Below are 19,151 nucleotides of genomic sequence, written 5' to 3'. Positions count from 1 at the left end.
GGTTTTAATATTGTACATTTTGGGCAGGCATAAAGCTTAATATACAGGCAGTCCTGAAGTTACAATGAGAAAATATAACAAAGGAATACAATCTAGATACATAGCCTAATTATCACTAATTGATTTCTGTACATTCAATAATACAAAAACAAAAGTAGTATAAACCTATGAATTGAATTTCTTTGTCCACAAACTGTACATATCTTTCATTCTTTTTCCTTTTGTCCTGCAGTTTCCTCTCCCAGGAAGGTTTAAAGGAGATTCTCCAACAACTTGAATGCCATTTTACGTGGGAGTTGCAGAAAGAGCATATTGATCCTGATGAATTGGAGGGAAGAATTGCTGAGCAGATCCAGTTCTTAACCAATAAATCCAAAGTTCGAAATTACAACCTTCTTGCCTATGTGAAATTCCTGAACGACAAGAAGGACGAAGCCCTGGAAAACCTGCAGAAAGCTGAAGAGGCTGTGCCCATAGAATACCCTGAGGAAGTTGAAAAGGGAAGCCTGGTCACCTGGGGCAACTATGCCTGGGTGCACTACCACATGGGCAACCTTACTGAATCCCAAGCCTACGTGGAGAAAGTAGAAAACACCTGCAAGCAACTTGGAAGTGAGTCTCCTTATAAGATGGAACTGCCACAGATCGACTGTGATAAGGGTTGGGCTCTGCTCAAATTTGGAGCCAGGAATTATGAAAAGGCCAAGGAGAGCTTTGAAAAAGCCCTGGAAAAAGAACCCGAAAACCAAGAATTTTACTCGGGCTATGTGTTCACAGTATACCACTTGGAAGATCATTATGCAGAAGACCCTTCAGGGAAAAAGTCATCCCTGGAACCTTTGAGGCAAGTTTACATGCAGGGGAAAAGAAGAAAAAAAAAATGCTTTGTAGCTTACCTTACAGGCAGCCCTCTCTGATCCTGTTTGTTCAACTAAATCCTGCTATTGATTTTTCACACACCATAAATTCAATTCTTCCAGGAGTGATGAGGTGACCTAGAGGAGAAACTCTTGCCTGACAATCAGGAGGCTATGAGTTTGATCCTAGGTAGAGGCAGATATTTCTCTCTCTCTGGGCACAATGAGAATATTTCCGCTGAACAAAAACTCTGCCATGGCGACAGGAAGAGCATCTTAATCACTCTGCTAGCTCCATTCAGTTGCCTAAGATCCACACCACAAGGGATTATGGGGTTATTAAAAGATGATGATGATAAAATTAAATTCTTCCATTTGAGGCTTCCTTTGGGGCATCTTAAATATTTAAGCGCCCAGAAAATATTATCACTAATTTTGCAATGCTATCTTAGGGAAAGAACAAATGATTAAATGCAGGATAGCAATCACATGAACTGCATCCACTCTTAATTAAGTGTCACATTGGATTTATCCTCATTCCTTAAGAATTGGAAAGTAGCCTGTGCTAAATAAATTAAGAGATTTCTTTTGCCAAAAGCATTTTTGTGCCAGTGGTGGTAGAGGGCTTAAAATAATGGTCTAAAACCGGGGTCCCCAACCTGTGGGCTGCCACTCATGAGTGGGCTGTGAGTGGTTTGCAACTTACACATATGCACATCCTCACTTGCACAAGCAGTGGGTGCTTGCACGAATCATGCCTTCCCACCTGCCAATCTGCAAAGCCAAAATCATTGGGGAATTCTTTTGTGGGTGTGGCTTGTTCATGTGATGGTGGGAGTGGCTTCATGGTCATGGGACTGGGTGGGCGTGGCCAACTCAATGTCACTCACATCAAGGAGTCCCTTGCCTGGCCCCTCCCTTCCAAGCCATTCCTTGTCAACCCCAGCCTTAATGTATCTTTAGTTCTGTAAAAATGCTGTTCACCTTTTTTCAACTTTATTATCTACATACTATAGATGTACTTTCATGGACCACTGAAAGGAGGAAATGGCCCACATGCTTTTCCCAAGAGTGTGTTAGGCAACAGGCTTTAAAGAACTCCACTATTGATTAGCTTAGCCTGAGCAAGGATAGCTAGCAGCCACTTACAATAAGGTCTCTACTCAAGCTCAGTGCACTGGGGATCCCCAAACAGTGAGGATGAAGTGGGAGTAAAAGGATTTACCTTTTCCTCCCTCCTTCCCTCTTTCTCTCTCTCTCTCTCTCTCTCTTTCTCTCTCTCTCTCTCTCTCTCTTTCTCCCTCTCTTTCTCCTTTCTCCCTTCCTGTGAAGAACCCCAGAAGATCTTTGGTAAGACGAAGAAAAGCCAAATGTTTTGAAACTCAGAACATGCCCATTGATCATCTGGCATTCTTAAAGCTCCACTATTGATGAGCTTAGCCTGAGCTATCCTTATAGCTAGCAGCCACTTACAATAAGCTCTCAACTCAAGCTCAGCGCATCTGGGGATCTCCCTAAAGAGTGAGGATTTCTTTGTTTCTTTCTCCCTTGAAGCCCCGCCCCCTGTTTTTGCTTCCAGGTGGCTGCAGGGAGTCTTGCTAGGCACACCCCCCACGCCAGTGGTGGTTCCTCCTGATTCGGCCCAGTTCTCCTGAGCCGGTAGTGGTGACGATATGACGTCACTGAACTGGTTCTGCCCCTCTGCCCGCCATGCCGCCCTCACCCCCCATGACCCCCACCCCCCGCATTATTCTTACCTTTTATTTGGCCCCACCCCCAATCTATTGCTGTCTCCTGAATCCCAGCTGATGGCTAAAGGGAAAAAACTGTTTAAACTCTTGCCCGGGGCCTTCAAAGGGCCGCCCTACAGCTGATCACTGTTAAAAGAAAACAATTGAGTAGACCAATGCCTGCAAAAATAAATGGGTAGACCAGTGCCCACAAAAAATAAATGGGTAGATCGGTACAGCTCTGCAAGCAGTTAAAAGCCTGGTAGACCAGTACCTCTGCTAAATCCTAAATAATTGTCACATGACCATTAAGCCACGCCCACAAAATAAGCCACGCCCACATAACCGGTAATAAAAATATTTAGAACCCACCCCTGCCCCAAGCCCCATTTTGGCATTAGCAAACCTCCCTGCAGCCCATGGGAGCCAAAACCGGATGCAGGGGGGACTCCTGTAAGGGGCAGGGAAGGTCAGGTCGCAGGAGTGGTGGGGGTGGCGCAGCATGCTCTGGGGGGTGCTAGCGCGACCTGCCTGTAAGCAGAGGGAGGCAGCTCAGTTGGGGCACAGGGCAGGCACCACGTAGGAAGGCAGCTTAGGCAGGCAAGCTGCCCGGGTGGTGAGGAGGAAAAGGAAGTGACTGGGTGGGACAGCAATGGGGGGACTGGTTTGGGGGCGTGGCCAGCCAGCCATTAATACCGGTTCTGCAACCCTCACCAATTTATCGCTACTGGTCCTCCCGAACCGGTGTGAACCAGTAGCAACCCACCACTGCTACAGATTGAATAACTAAACAAATAAATAAAATAAGATCCACTTCAAGTCCACCTTCAGCTAGGCCCAGTCATTCCCTCTAAGCCCAACCAACCTGACCATTTGAAGGGACCATTTGATAACTTGAAGGGAGATACCCATGTGAGCCTGGTTGAGCTGCTGGGGAAAACTGGGAGATCAATGAATCTAGAGTCCTTTCAAGTCAGCCTTGTATGTTGAACTTCATCTCCCAGAATTCCCAGGCATCACAGAAAATTGAACACCAACCAATCAGAGGGCATCCGTTTGGGAAAGGCGAGAATAATCATGTTTTAAAACTTTTTGCTCTGGGGACTCCTACCTGGTTTTAACAAGTATGGAGGACCCCAAAGGAACTTTTCTTTATATGGGTATTTATTTGTTTGTTTGAGTTCATCCGTATTTACAGTATTAAAAGTTAACATTGACACTTTTGTAGAATATTTACTTATCACATTGTATTCAACCATTAGATATTAATATAAATAAAATATTTTTCATACAAAAACTCTATTATTAGCCCGACATTGTAAATCATATAGGAATCACAACCATATGAGCTAATGCTATTCTATTCTAAAGTAACATTGACAGAATCTTGTAATCTGAAAGTACAATCCTGTCCCCCCCCCACTCGTCTACAGCCTGAAAAACTAGGGAGAGTCTCTTTTGAGCCTCTTTCCCAACTTCCTGACCATTTGTGGGTTATGCTGTCTCTTATCTGACTATTCCCTTAGCAGTGTCTCTTGCCCTAATCTCCCAAGGTCCTTCCTTTATACAATCCTTATCTATAATCTTTTAACAAATTTATTTAACAATGAGAACAATGATATTGCTCTACATTTTTGCAAATATCTTCAATATTTGATAAATAATTTTGATTTCATGAACTCCTTAGAAGGTCCTGAGGGACCTCAAGAGGTTCTGGGACCATACTTTAATAAACATTTCTCTAGTTCATTCTTATTTTGCAATCAATTCCTAAACATTCATAGAGGTTTTAATATTGTACATTTTGGGCAGGCATAAAGCTTAATAGACAGGCAGTCCTGAAGTTACAATGAGAAAATATAACAAAGGAATACAATCTAGATACATAGCCTAATTATCACTAATTCATTTCTGTACATTCAATAAAACAAAAACAAAAGTAGTATAAACCTATGAATTGAATTTCTTTGTCCACAAACTGTACATGTCTTTCATTCTTTTTCCTTTTGTCCTGCAGTTTCCTCTCCCAGGAAGGTTTAAAGGAGATTCTCCAACAACTTGAATGCCATTTTACGTGGGAGTTGCAGAAAGAGCATATTGATCCTGATGAATTGGAGGAAAGAATTGCTGAGCAGATCCAGTTCTTAACCAATAAATCCAAAGTTCGAAATTACAACCTTCTTGCCTATGTGAAATTCCTGAATGACAAGAAGGATGAAGCCCTGGAAAACCTGCAGAAAGCTGAAGAGGCTGTGCCCATAGAATACCCTGAGGATGTTGAAAAAGGAAGCCTGGTTACCTGGGGCAACTATGCCTGGGTGCACTACCACATGGGCAATCTTACTGAATCCCAAGCCTATGTGGAGAAGGTAGAAAACACCTGCAAGCAACTTGGAAGTGCGTCTCCTTATAAGGTGGAGCTCCCACAGATCGACTGTGATAAGGGTTGGGCGCTCCTCAAATTTGGAGCCAGGTATTATGAAAAGGCCAAGGAGAGCTTTGAAAAAGCCCTGGAAAAAGAACCCGAAAACTCAGAATTTGACTTGGGCTATGCACTCACGGTATACCACTTGAAATATCTTTATGAAGAAAACCCTTCACAGATAGAGTCATCCCTGAAACCTTTGAGGTAAGTTTCCATGCAGGGGAAAAGAAGAAAAAAAAATGCTTTGTAGCTTACCTTACAAGCAGCCCTCTCTGATCCTGATAGTTCAACTAAATCCTGCTATTGATTTTTCACACACCATAAATTCAATTCTTCCAGGAGTGACGAGGTGACCTAAAGATGAAACTCTTGCCTGACAATCAGGAGGCTATGAGTTTGATCCTAGGTAGAGGCAGATATTTCTCTCTCTCTGGGCACAATGAGAATATTTCTGCTGAACAAAAACTCTGCAATGGCGACGGGAAGAGCATCCTTAAACATTCTGCTAGCTCCATTCAGTTGCCCAGACTCCACTCCACAAGGGATTATGGGGTTAATAAAAGATGATGATGATAAAATTAAATTCTTCCCTTTGAGGTTTCCTCTGGGGCATCTTAAAAATTTAAGTGCCCAGAAAATATTATCACTAATTTTGCAATCTATCTTAGTGAAAGAACAAATGGTTAAATGCAGGATAGCAATCACATGAACTGCATCCACTCTTTATTAAGTGTCACATTGGATTTATCCTCATTCCTTAAGAATTGGAAAGTAGCCTGTGCTAAATAAATTAAGAGATTTCTTTTGCCAAAAGCATTTTTGTGCCAGTGGTGGTAGAGGGCTTAAAATAGTGGTCTAAGACAGGGGTCCCCAACTTGTGGGCTGCCACTCATGAGTGGGCTGTGAGTGGTTTGCAATTTATTTATTTATTTATTTATTTATTCATTCATTTATTTATTTATTTAATCCAATTTATATGCCGCCCCTCTCTGAAGACTCAGGGCGGCGTAAGTGAGGATGTGCACATATGCACATCCTCACTTGCACAAGCAGTGGGTGCTTGCACGAATCATGCCTTCTTACCTGCCAATCTGCAAAGCCAAAATCATTGGGAAACTCTCGTCTAATATAAGGAATTTATACATTTGGATGCAGTATTGGTTTTTATCTTGCTTTATTGGATTGTTGTGAGCCAGGCTTTAGATGAGATGGGTGGCCCTACAGATCAGGGATGGGTTCTAACATTTTTTACTATCGGTTCTGTGGGCGTGGCTTATTTTGTGGCCATGGCTTGTTCATGTGATGGTGGGAGTGGCTTCATGGTCATGTGACTGAGTGGGCGTGGTCAACTCAATGTCACTCACGTTAAGGGGTCTCTCGCCTGGCCCTTCCCCTCCCAGCCATTCCTTTTCATACCCAGCCTCAATGTATCTATAGTTCTGTAAAAATGCTGTTCACCGTTTTTCAACTTTATTATCTACATACTATAGATGTACTTTCATGGGCCACTGGAAGGAGGAAATGGCTCATATTGACAGTTGAGATACCAACAGCACATTGATGAAAAATTGGCTGTGTTACATCTTTTGTGAAGTCCCCTGTCTGAGCTTTGGGCCTCCATCGCTGCATTTTGGAGATGTATACGACTGCAGATCTTCTTGCGCTGCGAGATTCCCCCTTCTCGCAGATGTGGCCCTCCTCACTATCGAGGGCCCACCTCAAGGAAGGGTTTTGGGACCCAGAGAGGTGGCATGTGAAAACGAGGGGATTGAGGGGTTTTCTAACAAAATTTTTAGTCAAATTTTTAAGGGGTCCTAGGGAGGGGGAGGGTCAGATTGGAATTCGGGCTGTGGGTATGGGGGATAACCCACAAGGGGGAGGGTTGGGTCTGGCAGTGAAGCGTGGCATGGGGGATGGGGGACCCGGGATCGAGGGGGGGTTTAGAGCTTGTCCGGATAGTTTTTTGAACATCAATACTGTAGGTGGGAGGGGTAGATATGGCGGGAGCAGGGGGCCATATCGTGTTAGGGGAGTGCGCACTCGCTGTCTACGAGCGGTGGCGTGCTCCGGCCCCCAAGGCTCTACTCGCTCCTCAGGTTGCATAGACCCTCAGGACCCAGGCCTTCGGCTGATGCTGTGCAATGCCAGGTCCGTAGTAAATAAAGCCCCCCTCATCTGTGATCTTGTTCAGGAGGGGGGTGCGGACCTGGCAGGTATTACGGAGACCTGGTTGGGCCAGGAGGGGGGGGTTCCCCTCATTGAAATGTGCCCGCCGGGTTTCCAAGCATTCCATCAGCCGAGGTCACAGGGGAGGGGCGGGGGGGTAGCGGTTATCATTAAAGAAGGTCTGAGACCGAGGGAGGCCACTGTTCCTCAGACGGCCGGCTGTGAATCCCTTTTTGTGAAATGGGGTCATGGGGTTCAGATGGGTTTGCTGATCACGTACCTGGCTCCCTGCCACGTGGCAACAGCCCTGCCCGAGCTACTCAACGTCATCGCCGCGGTGGCGGTTGATACCCCTAAGCTTATGGTCATGGGGGATTTCAACCTGCCGTCCGTGGGTGAGACGTCAGAGATGGCTCGGGAGTTCATGGCTTCCATGACAGCTATGGACCTGACCCAGTTAATTCATGGCCCTACCCACACAGGGGGAAACACGCTGGATCTGGCTTTTGTCTCTGGACAGTGGTTGAGGGATCTTGATATAGGGGATATAGTTACTGAACCCTTGTCATGGTCAGATCACTCTCTCCTTCGTCTTGACTTTCGAACCACTGCACCCCGCCGCAGGGAGGCGGAGCCGGTCAGATGGTTCCGCCCCAGGCGCCTGATGGAACCTGACAGATTCCAGACGGAGCTTGGGCCATTTCCTGAGGTTCTGGCACACGCCTCGACTGGAGACCTGGTGGCCGCCTGGGATAGGGCGGCTGCTGGTGCTCTGGATCGGGTCGTGCCTTCGCGGCCTCTGACCCGGCGCCGATCTCAATTGGCTCCTTGGTTTACCGAGGAGCTGAGGGAGTTGAAGCGCCGGAAAAGACGCCTAGAGAGTAGTTGGAGGGCCAGTCTTCTTGAATCTGACCGGACACTAGTAAGATCCCACATTAGGAATTACTTAGTGGCGATAAAAGCAGCGAAATATAGTTATTTTGCTGCTCTTATTGCATCATCAGATAATCGCCCGGCCGCCCTCTTTAGGGTGACCCGCTCCCTGCTCCACCAGGAAGCGCGGGAGGACCCCTTGGAGGGTAGAGCCGAGGATTTTGTTCAGTATCTGTATGACAAAATCACTCAGATTCGGGAAGATTTGGACTCCGACTGGGTAGTCTCAGGGGGAGAGACAGGGGCAGGTCTTGAGAATGTTATCTGGGATGAGTTTGATCCTGTGACCCCTGAGGACGTGGCAGGATTCTGGGTAGACTGAACGCGACCACTTGTTTATTGGACCCGTGTCCTTCCTGGTTAGTACTGGCTTCCCGGGAAGTGACACGAGGCTGGCTCCAGGGGATTATAAACGCTTCGCTGAGTGAGGGTGACTTTCCCGCCGCCTTGAAAGAGGCGGTGGTGAGGCCTCTCCTCAAGAAGCCTTCCCTGGACCCAGCAATGTTGGTAAATTATCGTCCGGTCTCCAATCTTCGCTTTGTTGCGAAGGTTGTTGAGAGTGTGGTCGCGCAACAGCTCCCCCAGCACCTGGATGAAACGACGTATCTGGATCCGTTCCAGTCGGGCTTCAGGCCCGGGTACAGCACGGAAACGGCATTGGTCGCGTTGGTTGATGATCTCTGGAGGGCTCGGGACAGGGGGTGCTCCTCTGTCCTGGTCCTGTTAGATCTCTCAGCGGCTTTTGATACCATCGACCATGGTATCATGCTGCACCGGTTGGAAGAGTTGGGGGTGGGAGGCACTGTGTTGCGGTGGTTCTCCTCCTTTCTCTCTGACCGGTCGCAGTCTGTGTTGACAGGGGGACAGAGGTCGACCCCGAGGCCCCTCATATGTGGGGTGCCGCAAGGGTCGGTCCTCTCGCCTCTCCTGTTCAACATTTATGTGAAGCCGCTGGGCGAGATCATCCGTGGTTTCGGGGTGGAGTACCATCAGTACGCTGATGACACCCAGCTGTACATCTCCAACCCGGATCACCCCAACGATGCCCTTGAAGTGATGTCCCGGTGCCTGGAGGCCGTACGGATCTGGATGGGGAGGAACAGGCTCAGGCTCAACCCATCCAAGACTGAGTGGCTGTGGTTTCCGACGTCCCGATATAGTCAGTTGACGCCATCACTGACTATTGGGGGCGAATCATTGGCCCCCACGGAGAGGGCTCGCAACTTGGGCGTCCTCCTGGATTCACGGCTGTCTTTAGAAGAGCACTTGACGGCCGTGACCGGGAGGATTTTTCATCAGGTTCGCCTGATTCGCCAGTTGCGTCCCTTTCTGGATCGGGACTCTTTACGCACGGTCACTCATGCCCTTGTCACCTCCCGCCTGGACTATTGCAATGCTCTCTACATGGGGCTCCCCTTGAGGAGCACCCGGAGGCTCCAACTGGCACAGAGTGCGGCCGCGCGGGTGGTTATGGGAGCGACTTGGCGTTCCCATGTAACACCTCTCCTGCGCGAGCTGCACTGGCTCCCGGTGGTCTTCCGGGTGCGCTTCAAGGTTTTGGTTACCACCTTTAAAGCGCTCCATGGCTTAGGACCCGGGTACTTGCGGGACCGCCAACTACCACCAATAGCCTCCCACCGGCCGGTACGCTCCCATAGAGAGGGGCTCCTCCGGGTGCTGTCAGCCAAACAATGCCGACTGGCGGCCCCCAGGGGGAGAGCCTTCTCTGTGGGGGCACCTACTATCTGGAACGAGCTCCCCCCAGAGATACGGAGGATCCCGGATCTGCGCACCTTCCGCCGCGCCTTAAAGACCTTACTATTTCACCAGGCCGGCCTGGCCTAATTTTCCCCCTCTTTTATAAAAGATTTTTAAAATTTTAAATATCTTTTAGTATTTATATATTCAATTTTAAATTGGTTTTAAAAGTTTGGGGCTTTAAATTTGTCGGGGCCAAAATTATTTAATTTGATTTTATTCTATTTTTTAAATTTTGTATTGTATGTGTTTTTATTGTCTGGCTGTGCACTGCCCTGAGTCCTTCGGGAGTAGGGCGGTATAGAAATCTAATAAATAATAATAATAATAATAATAATATGTTTTTCCCAAGAGCGTGATAGACAACAGGTTTTTAAGTGGCTGACAGAAAGAATCTATAGGCAATGTATTTTCCAAAGCACCAGAAGGCTAAACAAGAAACAATGGATGGAAACTGAACAAAGAGAGAAGTTAATTTTTCTCCTAAAACTAAGGAGAAACTTCCTGACAGTGAGAACCAATATAGGTGCAGAAATATTTCAGTCATAATTTCACATATAAAATAGCCATTCGTGCATATTGTTCAAAACAGTAATTAGTATTATGGCTGATGTTTGAAAGCAAGCATAAAAGTCAAAGATCACAAGAGTGCTTCTTTCTCTGAATGTATACAAAACATCATATACCAAGAATAGCATATTAAGATGGACTTATGCAACCTGATGTACAAAATAAACACACACATATTTATGCTCTGGACTGTAGACATTGAATGCATGTAAATCCCTGAAAAATATGTGGTAGCCCTGGGCAAAAGAAAGGCAGTAAAATCACTCTAGGTGTAGGGACCGTGTAAAATATTAACACATTGCTGGCTTCTTGTGCGACCCCAAACTGGAGGAGAACTGGGCAAAATGGTGTGCAGGTGCTGAGGGGGCTGTTTGTCATCCGCCAGATGAAAGGATGGACTATTGTGACTTTATTGTCGGTGTCATCTGCCCCAGTCACTGTGAGAGGGTGACTGGGATAATTATCCTCCAGACGTGGGGGGATGTCACTGGCCCCTTTCACTGTCGTGAGAGGGCAGTGAACCAGCTCCTGATATGAAGATCTACTTTGACCCAGTATTATTGGACGATCTGGTGAAGCCCTGACCAGTTGACTCTCCATCTCTGTTTTTGTGCGATGTTTACGGCTGCTGACCTGCTTGCGCTGCGAGACTCCCCCCTCTCGCAGGTTTGGCCCTCCTCACTATCGAGGGCCTACCTTGATGACGGATTTTGGAATCCCGAGAGGTGGCATGCGGCAAGGAGGGGGTTGTGGGGTTTTTTAGGGAAATTTTTAGATAAGGTTTTAAAGGTTTCTGGGAGGGGGGTGGGTTCGGTGGGTTTGGGGGAGAACCTGTCGGGGAGGAGGCCAGAACCGGCTGAAGAGCATGGCACTAGAGATGCGGGAACCGGGGTCAAGGTGGGGGTTAGAGCTTGTGTTATGGATGGTCATTACATCAGTACGGTGGGTGGGAGGGGCAGATATGGCGGGAGCAGGGGGCCACATCAGGTTGTGGGAGCACGCGCCCGCTGGCTCCAAGCGGTGGCGCGCTCCGGCCTCCAATGCTCCTCTCGTTCCCCAGGTTGCACAGACCCTCAGGCCCTGGGCCTTCGGCTGATGCTGTGCAACGCCCGGTCCGTGGTAAATAAAGCCCCCCTCATTTGTGATCTTGTTCAGGAGGGGGGAGCGGACCTGGCGGGTATTACGGAGACCTGGTTGGGCCAGGAGGGGGGGGTTCCCCTCGTTGAGATGTGCCCACCCGGTTTCCGCGCATTCCATCAGCCGAGGACACAGGGGAGGGGCGGGGGGGGTGGCGGTTGTCATTAGAGAAGGTCTTGGTTCGAGGAAGGTCACTGTTCCTCAGACGGCTGGTTGTGAGTCCCTCCTTGTGAAGTGGGGTCATGGGGTGCAGATGGGTGTGCTGGTTACGTACCTGGCTCCCTGCCACGTGACGGCAGCCCTGCCCGAGCTGCTCAACGTTATAGCCGCGGTGGCGGTTGACACCCCCAGGCTTATGGTCATGGGGGATTTTAACCTGCCATCCGTCGGTGAGGCGTCTGAGGTGGCTCGGGAGTTCATGGCTTCCATGACGGCCATGGACCTGACCCAGTTAGTTCATGGCCCTACTCACACGGGGGGAAACACGCTAGACCTGGTTTTTGTCTCTGGTCAGTGGTTGAGTGATCTTGAGATAGGGGATATAGTGATCGAGCCCTTGTCATGGTCAGATCACTCCCTCCTTCGCTTTGACCTTCAAACCGCCGCACCCCGCCGCAGGGAGGCGGAACCACTGAGGTGGTACCGCCCCAGGCGCCTGATGGATCCTGATAGGTTCCAGACGGAGCTTGGGCCATTTCCTGAGGCTCTGGCACACGGCTCGACTGAGGAGCTGGTGGCCGCCTGGGATAGGGCGGCCGCTGGAGATTTGGATCGGGTCGTGCCGTTGCGGCCTCTGACCCGGCGTCGATCTCGCCTGGCTCCTTGGTTCACTGAGGAGCTGAGGGAGATGAAGCGCCGGAAAAGACGCCTGGAGAGTGGTTGGAGGGCCAGCCATTCTGAATCTGACCGAACACTGGTAAGGTCTCATATTAGGACCTACCTGGTGGCGATAAAAGTGGCGAAATATAACTATTTTGCCACTCTTATTGCGTCATCAGATAATTGCCCGGCTGCCCTGTTTAGGGTGACCCGCTCCCTGCTCCACCAGGAAGCGCGGGAGGACCCCTTGGAGGGTAGAGCCGAGGATTTTGTACAGTATCTGTATGACAAAATCGCTCAGATTCGGGAACATCTGGACTCTGACTGGGTAGATTCAGCGGGGAGGACAGAGGCAGGTCTTGTGAGTATTATCTGGGAAGAGTTTGATTCTGTGACGCCCGAAGACGTGGACAGGATACTGGGCAGACTGAGCGCAGCCACATGTTTACTGGACCCGTGTCCCTCCTGGTTGGTGCTGGCCTCTCGGGAGGTTACACGAGGCTGGCTCCAGGGGATTATAAATGCTTCCTTGAGTGAGGGTGTCTTCCCTGCTGCCTTGAAAGAGGCGGTGGTGAGGCCTCTCCTCAAGAAACCTTCCCTGGACCCGGCAGTGTTGGCAAATTACCGTCCGGTCTCCAACCTTCGCTTCATTGCGAAGGTTGTTGAGAGTGTGGTAGCGCGACAGCTCCCCCAGTACCTGGATGAATCGTCGTATCTGGATCCGTTCCAGTCGGGCTTCAGACCTGGGTACAGCACGGAAACGGCATTGGTCGCGTTGGTTGATGATCTCTGGAGGGCTCGGGACAGGGGTTGTTCCTCTGTCCTGGTCCTATTAGACCTCTCAGCGGCTTTTGATACCATCGACCATGGTATCATGCTGCACCGGCTAGAGGAGTTAGGGGTGGGGGGCACCGTCCTACGGTGGTTCTCCTCCTTTCTCTCTGACCGGTCGCAGTCTGTGTTGACAGGGGGGCAGAGGTCGACCCCGAGGCCCCTTGTATGTGGGGTGCCACAAGGGTCGGTCCTCTCGCCCCTTCTGTTCAACATTTATGTGAAGCCGCTGGGTGAGACCATCCGTGGTTTCGGGGTGAAGTACCACCAGTACGCTGACGATACTCAGCTGTACATCTCCACCCCGGACCACCCCAATGATGCCCTTGAAGTGATGTCCCGGTGCCTGGAGGCCGTGCGGATCTGGATGGGGAGAAACAGACTCAGGCTCAACCCATCCAAGACCGAGTGGCTGTGGTTTCCGACATCCCGATATAGTCAGTTGGTGCCATCACTGACTATTGGGGGCGAGTCACTGGCCCCCACGGAGAGGGCTCGCAACTTGGGTGTCCTCCTGGACTCACGGCTGTCTTTAGAAGAGCATATGACGGCCGTGGCCAGGGGGACTTTTTATCAGGTCCGCCTGATTCGCCAGTTGCGTCCCTTTCTGGATCGGGACTCGTTAAATACGGTCACTCATGCTCTTGTCACTTCCCGCTTGGACTACTGCAATGCTCTCTACATGGGGCTCCCCTTGAGGAGCACCCGGAGGCTCCAGCTGGTCCAGAATGCGGCCGCGCGGGTGGTTATGGGAGCGACGTGGCGCTCCCATGTGACCCCCCCTCCTGCGCGAGCTGCACTGGCTCCCGGTGGTCTTCCGGGTGCGCTTCAAGGTTTTGGTTACCACCTTTAGAGCGCTCCATGGCATCGGACCGGGGTATCTACGAGACCGCCTTCTGCTACCAATAGCCTCTCACCGACCAGTACGCTCCCATAGAGAGGGGCTCCTCAGGGTGCCGTCGGCCAAACAGTGTCGACTGGCGGCCCCCAGGGGGAGAGCCTTCTCTGTGGGGGCACCTACCATCTGGAACGAGCTCCCCCCAGAGATACGGAAGATCCCGGACCTGCGCACGTTTCGCCGTGCTCTCAAAACTTTTCTATTTCAGCAAGCTGGCCTGGCCTAACTCCCCTCTTTTAAATTCTTAAATTTTAAATTTTTTAATTCGTGTTTTTATAAATTGGGTGTTTTAATCTGTGTTTCGGCCGAAATATTTAATAATTTTAAGGGATTTTTAATATTTGTATTGTCTGTATTTTATCTTGGCTGTTCACCGCCCTGAGTCCTTCGGGAGTAGGGCGGTATAGAAATTTGATTAATAAATAAATAAATAAATACATGATAAATAATGGAACAATTAAAAATAATAGCACAGAGTTTCTCTCTCTCCCTCCCTTCCTCTTTCTTTCTCTCTTTCTGTCTCTTTCTCTGTCTTTTTAGGGGGAGGGTGTTTGTGGCTATGACAACTACTTTCAAAATTGTTACTGGATATTTCCTGTTACATGAAACTGCTAAAAGGCTTTTGCAGTCATATAATGCAACAAAACATTTTTTAAATGGTAAAAGTAAACTGACATATGAAGCTACTTCTATATAACTATGTAAGAGAGGAATAAATATTTTTCTGAAAATTACTGGCGTAAATACACAAAATTAGAGCCATAATGTGTGGTAATATTATTTATAATAGAATTTTGGTGGAGGAAATAGAGTAGCAAGGAGATTGACACATTGAGAACTACATGAAAGAAACACGAATGTGATAAAGTCACTGTATATGAGTTGGGTAGCTATGCCGATCTTAATTGGCTCCTTGGTTCTCTGAGGAGCTGAGAGGAGCTGAGAGAGATTAAGGAAAAGACGCCTAGAGACCGTCTGGATGACTAGTCAATCTGAATCTGACGAACACTGGTGAGGTCTACCTAGTGGCGATAAAAACAGCAAAATCTAATTATTTTTCCGCTCTTATCGCATCTGCAGAGAACCGCCCAGCTGCTCTGTTTAGGGTGACCCACTCCCTTCTTCGGGGGGGGGGGGAGCGTGGAAGATCCCTTGCAGGGTCGAGCTGAGGATTTTGTGCAATGCCTGCATGATAAAGTCGCTCAGATTCGGGAAGGCATGGACTCCGACTGGGTGAGTCCAGGGGGCAGACGGGGGTAGGTCTTGAGAACATTATCTGGGAAGAGTTTGACCCTGTGACTCCCGAGGACGTGGACAGGATTCTAGGTAGGCTTAGTGCTGCCACATGTTTATTGGACCTGTGTCCCTCCTGATTGGTACTGGCCTCCCGGGAGTTTACACGAGGCTGGCTCCAGGGGATTATAAATGCTTCTTTGAGTGAGGTGTCTTTCCCGCCGCCTTAAAAGAGGAGGTGGTGAGACCCCTCCTCAAAAAGCCTTCCATGGACCCTGCTGTATTAGCAAATTATCGTCCAGTCTCCAACCTTCGCTTTGTGGCCGTTTCCGTGCTGTACGGAAACGGCATTGGTTGCATTGGTTGATGATCTCTGGAGGTCTTGGGACAGGGGCTGCTCCTCTGTCCTGGTCCTATTAGATCTCTCAGCAGCTTTTGATACCATTGACCATGGTATCATGCTGCAGCGGTTGGTGGGGTTAGGAATAGGGGGCACCGTGCTACAGTGGTTCTCCTCCTTCCTCTTCGACCGTTCGCAGTTTGTGTTGGCAGTGGGGCAGAGGTCGACCTCGAGGCGCCTCGTTTGGGTGCCGCAAGGGTCAGTCCTCTCGCCCCTTCTGTTCAACATTTATGTGAAGCCGCTGGGTGAGATCATCCATGGTTTTGGGGTGAGGGTCCACCAGTATGCTGATGACACCCAGCTGTACATCTCCAACCCAAACCACCCAATGATGCCCTTGACGTGATGTCCCACTGCCTGAAGGCCGTACGGGTCTGGATGGGTAGAAATAGGCTCAAGCTCAACCCTTCCAAGACTGAGTGGCTGTGGCTTCCGGCGTCCCAGTATAGGCAGCTGGTGCCATCGCTGTCTATTGGGGATGAATCCTTGGCCCCCACAGAGAGGGCTCGCAATCTGGGTGTCCTCCTGGATGCACGGCTGTCTTTGGAAGAGCATATGATGGCTGTGGCCAGGGGAGCTTTTTATCAGGTTTGCCTGATCCGCCATTGTGTCCCTTTCTGGACCGGGACGCCTTACGCACAGTCACTCATGCCCTTGTCACCTCCCGGCTAGACTACTGCAATGCTCTCTACGTGGGGCTCCCCTTGAAGAGCACTCAGAGGCTCCAACTGGTCCAGAATGCAGCCGCGCGGGTGAACACCTCTCCTGCGTGAGCTGCACTGGCTCCCAGTGGTCTTCCGGGTGCGATTCAAGGTGCTGGTTACCACCTTTAAAGCACTCCATGGCTTAGGACCTGGGTACCTACAAGACCGCCTTCTGCCACCGATAGCCTCCCACTGACCAGTTCGCTCACACAGAGAGGGACTCCTCAGGGTGCCATCGGCAAAATTATGTCAGCTGGCAACACCCGGGGGGAGAGCCTTTTCTGTGGGAGCTCCTGCCCTTTGGAACGAACTGCCCCCGGAAATACGCGAGATCTCCGACCTCCATGTTTTTCGCTGTGCCCTCAAGACCCTGTTCTTCCAACAGGCAGGGTTGTCTATGTAATGAATTTTAATTGGGATTTTAATTTGGGTTTTTAATTAATTTGGCCAAAATTGTAATAGTTTTAGTTTTAATAATTTTAAATTTAAATTATTATATCTGTATATTCTGTGTTTTTACGTGGCCGTGCACCACCCTGAGTCCTTCGGGAGAAGGGCGGTATAGAAATAAAATTATACTTATACTCATACTTATATAAATTTGTTTAATAAATACGATGGGAAAGGTCTTTGGGGATTCCAGAATTTACATGGCACTAATTGGATTTTTGATCTCCCTTTTATCTTGAGACATAATGGACTAGTTTTACACTGTAACTAAATTAAACAAGAGAATGTAGTATATATATCAAAAATAATTCAATAACAAATTAATCTGATACATTGGGTTAAGTGATGTAAGGCTTGATCTAATTTTAGACAAGTTCAAGCCTCTGTTAAGAGATCCCTGCATTCTCTCTCTCCCTTCCTTTTTCTTTTTCTTTCCCTTTCTCTCTCTCTTTCTTTCTCTCTTTCTTTCTTTCTTCTCTCTCTCTCTCTCTCTCTTTCTTTTTTTCTCCCTCCCTTTCTCCTTTCTCCCTTCCTGTGAAGAACCCCAGAAAGACTTTGGTAGGAGGAAAAAAAGCCAAACGTTTAAATTGGGCTATGCAATCACGATATACCACTTGGAAGATCATTTTGCCAAAAACCCTTCACAGAAAGAGTCATCCCTGGAACTTTTGAAGCGTGCATTAAAACTGAATCCTGATGATGTTTTTGTTCTTCCTCTACTTGCAAGAATCAGACAAAAAAGAAGAAGGAGAAAAGTGGATTAAAGAAGCCCTTCGAAAGCATCCAGGCATTCCTTACGTATTAAGGTACGCTGCCAAATTTTACAGGAAGAAAGGAGACGTAGAGACATCATTGCAACATTTGAAGAAAGCTTTGAGCTTGACCCCAAACTCTGCATTCTTGCACCCTCAGATTGGCCTTTGCTATAGGGCACAGTATTTAGTGATGAAAAATGAAAGCCGATATGACAAGTGCCAAGTCAATGATAAAATGGTCGAATTGATGAGATTTTGCCTTTTTCATTTTGAAAAAGCAGTGGAGAATAAATCCGAGTTTTTCTATGCTAATATTGACCTTGCAAAGAGGTATGCAGAACAAGGAGAGCTACAGAAAGCGGATGAAACATTCCAGAAGCTCTTTACCATGAGCAACTTAACTTCCTTGGAGAAGCAACAGGCCCATTTTACTTATGGGCGTTTTCAAGAATCTGACAGAAGGTCGCAATCAGAAGCCATCAAACACTACTTTGCAGCGCTGAAGATTGAAAATGACTCTATAGAGAGAGACAAATGCAAGTGTATATTGAAGAAATTAATGGACAAGAAAATCAGGAATGGTAGAGCCAATGCTGAGAATTTCGCCGTCCTTGGATTTATTCATCAGCTCAATGGGGACAAGGAACAAGCATGGAAAGCCTATGAAAAAGCCTTTGACCTTGATCCTGTGAATAAGGAATATTTCAATACATTTCAGAAGTTGAGGTTTTCTTCGTAAAACAATACATGCCAAAGTGGGAATTTTTCTATGAATACTGGTATTAAAAATGCATGAACATATGCTGCCAGTCTGCTTTCTCCATTGGTAGAATATAGAAATAGGATAGGATAGGATAGGATAGGATAGGATAGGATAGGATAGGATAGGATAGGATAGGATAGGATAGGATAGGATAGGATAGGATAGGATAGGATAGGATGGATAGGATAGGATAGGATAGGATAAGGTTAGAGTAGAGTAGAGTAGAATAGAGTAGAATAGAATAGAATAGAATAGAATAGAATAGAATAGAATAGAATAGAATAGAATAGAATAGAATAGAATAGAATAGGAGGGGGGATTGTATACTGTATGGGTGATATGTAGTGATAATAACATTCCTTTTTCAGAAAGTCAAGGTTGTCTTGCCCTGCACCTGGGAGGCATCTCCAGTTGGGACAGTGTTTTGATTAGAGCATGTGATGGACTTGTTGGTGTTGGGCAGGAACCTGATCTCTTCTTTGGGTGGGGAAAACCCTGGAAGCTTTCAGATTTGGGTTTCCCCAGTTGTGCCAGTATGGTATCTCTAATAAAGTGTTATTTTGAGGAATTCCAAGCCTCAGAATTTTCTTTCATTAGGGGTGCTACTTGGAACCCTGAAATATTAGAATAGAATGGAATGGAATGGAATGGAATGGAATGGAATGGAATGGAATGGAATAGAATAGAATAGAATAGAATAGAATAGAATAGAATAGAATAGA

At 47.9% G+C, this 19,151-nt stretch overlaps 1 protein-coding gene across 1 annotated transcript; it reads left to right on the top strand.

The window, feature by feature from the left end:
- The first annotated feature begins 985 nt into the window (after window positions 1-985).
- On the top strand, window positions 986-18,405 carry LOC139318715 (interferon-induced protein with tetratricopeptide repeats 5-like). Its single transcript, XM_070946297.1, is given in 4 exon segments — window positions 986-990; window positions 4,605-5,216; window positions 17,474-17,620; window positions 17,622-18,405. Coding segments are annotated over 4 exon segments (1,548 nt in total).
- Window positions 18,406-19,151: the final 746 nt, after the last annotated feature.

The sequence above is a fragment of the Pituophis catenifer genome, unplaced genomic scaffold (assembly GCF_029215685.1).
Source record: "Pituophis catenifer annectens isolate HBS135680 unplaced genomic scaffold, rPitCat1.0.hap2 SCAF_6, whole genome shotgun sequence".
NCBI lineage: Eukaryota > Metazoa > Chordata > Lepidosauria > Squamata > Colubridae > Pituophis > Pituophis catenifer.
Note: the sequence above shows the minus strand (reverse complement) of the source record. Positions and strands in the feature narration are given on the sequence as shown.